The sequence below is a fragment of the Ruditapes philippinarum genome, unplaced genomic scaffold (genome assembly GCF_026571515.1).
Source record: "Ruditapes philippinarum isolate M1 unplaced genomic scaffold, ASM2657151v2 ctg7631_1_1_1_1, whole genome shotgun sequence".
NCBI classification, from domain to species: Eukaryota; Metazoa; Mollusca; class Bivalvia; order Venerida; family Veneridae; genus Ruditapes; species Ruditapes philippinarum.
Window position 1 is genome coordinate 77,359 of NW_026856304.1, and position 1,081 is coordinate 78,439.

At 37.0% G+C, this 1,081-nt stretch overlaps 1 protein-coding gene across 1 annotated transcript; it reads right to left on the minus strand.

Annotated features, from left to right (window-relative positions):
• Positions 1-273: 273 nt before the first annotated feature.
• Positions 274-1,052, minus strand: LOC132746171 (tripartite motif containing 13-like; the record flags this gene model as incomplete). Its single annotated transcript, XM_060735248.1, is given in 1 exon segment — positions 274-1,052. A coding segment is annotated over 1 exon segment (676 nt), but the record flags the coding sequence as incomplete, so codon positions are not given.
• Between the last annotated feature and the right edge of the window lie 29 nt (positions 1,053-1,081).

Genomic DNA, 1,081 nt, shown 5'->3' on the forward strand with positions numbered 1-1,081 from the left:
CAATACCATGAAGAAACACGACAGTACGATGATGACAGTCCATCGAACTGTCGTATTGTCACCATCGTACTGACGCACTGTCACCATCGTACAGTCATGTTTCGCGCTTTTCGTTCTCAGAGAAAACGCGCTTGTCCTATCGTAACACCATATCATTCAGATATAGTCCGGCTACTGTGAAAATTATAGTAATTTTTATAATTTCACCGTGTATCAAAATATAATTTCACTGTCCACTGAAAAGCATAAAATAAACATAACCTTAAAACGATATCCTGGACGATATTTAATAGACTAATAATAATCATATGAACAAAGAGCGCATATTATATGCATTTAATACATTTAATTATATACGAAAAGATGGCCGGTGTTTTTATCTAAACAACGGCGCCGGGGACATTTCAGCGTAAATGATAATAAAGTAAATTAAAGTATAAAATGTCATCCAGGGTAGAAAGGATCTTGAGATGTATACGATAAGTCCACCATACAAAAACCAGAAAATTGTCAGCACAGTACGGCTTCTTGAACTTCTTATTCCGTGGTAAATTACATTTATTTCGGCAAAAAGGAGAGCAAGTACACTGGAAACGGAAGTTGCGTGAAATCGACTAAATCTCGGACGATTATTTACGACATCGTCGTTTGCGTCTATGATGCGCAAATTTCCAAATAGAGGAGCTATTGCGAGTTCTTGTTCCGAATCGTCTTCTTCACTCGATGACGTCACGGTATTGTCTTCTGTAAGTCCTTCATTTTCGTCTGCAGACAATGTTGGTGGGTCAATTGGTTCAAACAGTTTCGGCGTTTTCTCCAGATTTGATTTGGAAAGGATTTTATGAAACAAAACATTTCTGTATTCGGTTTTTGAAATGCTATCATCAACGTGGAATTCAGACGACTCTTTACTTGTGTCGTCTATAGGAAGATTTTCTAGATCTACTTTTATGTTGTGGAATGCATCATCGTTTCCGGCCTCGCCACGCTCTTGATCTTGGTCTGTTTGGCAACTTATAGATCTCAATTTTATGATGTTAACACTTCCCGACTGAAATAATTTTAAAAATTATAATGAATA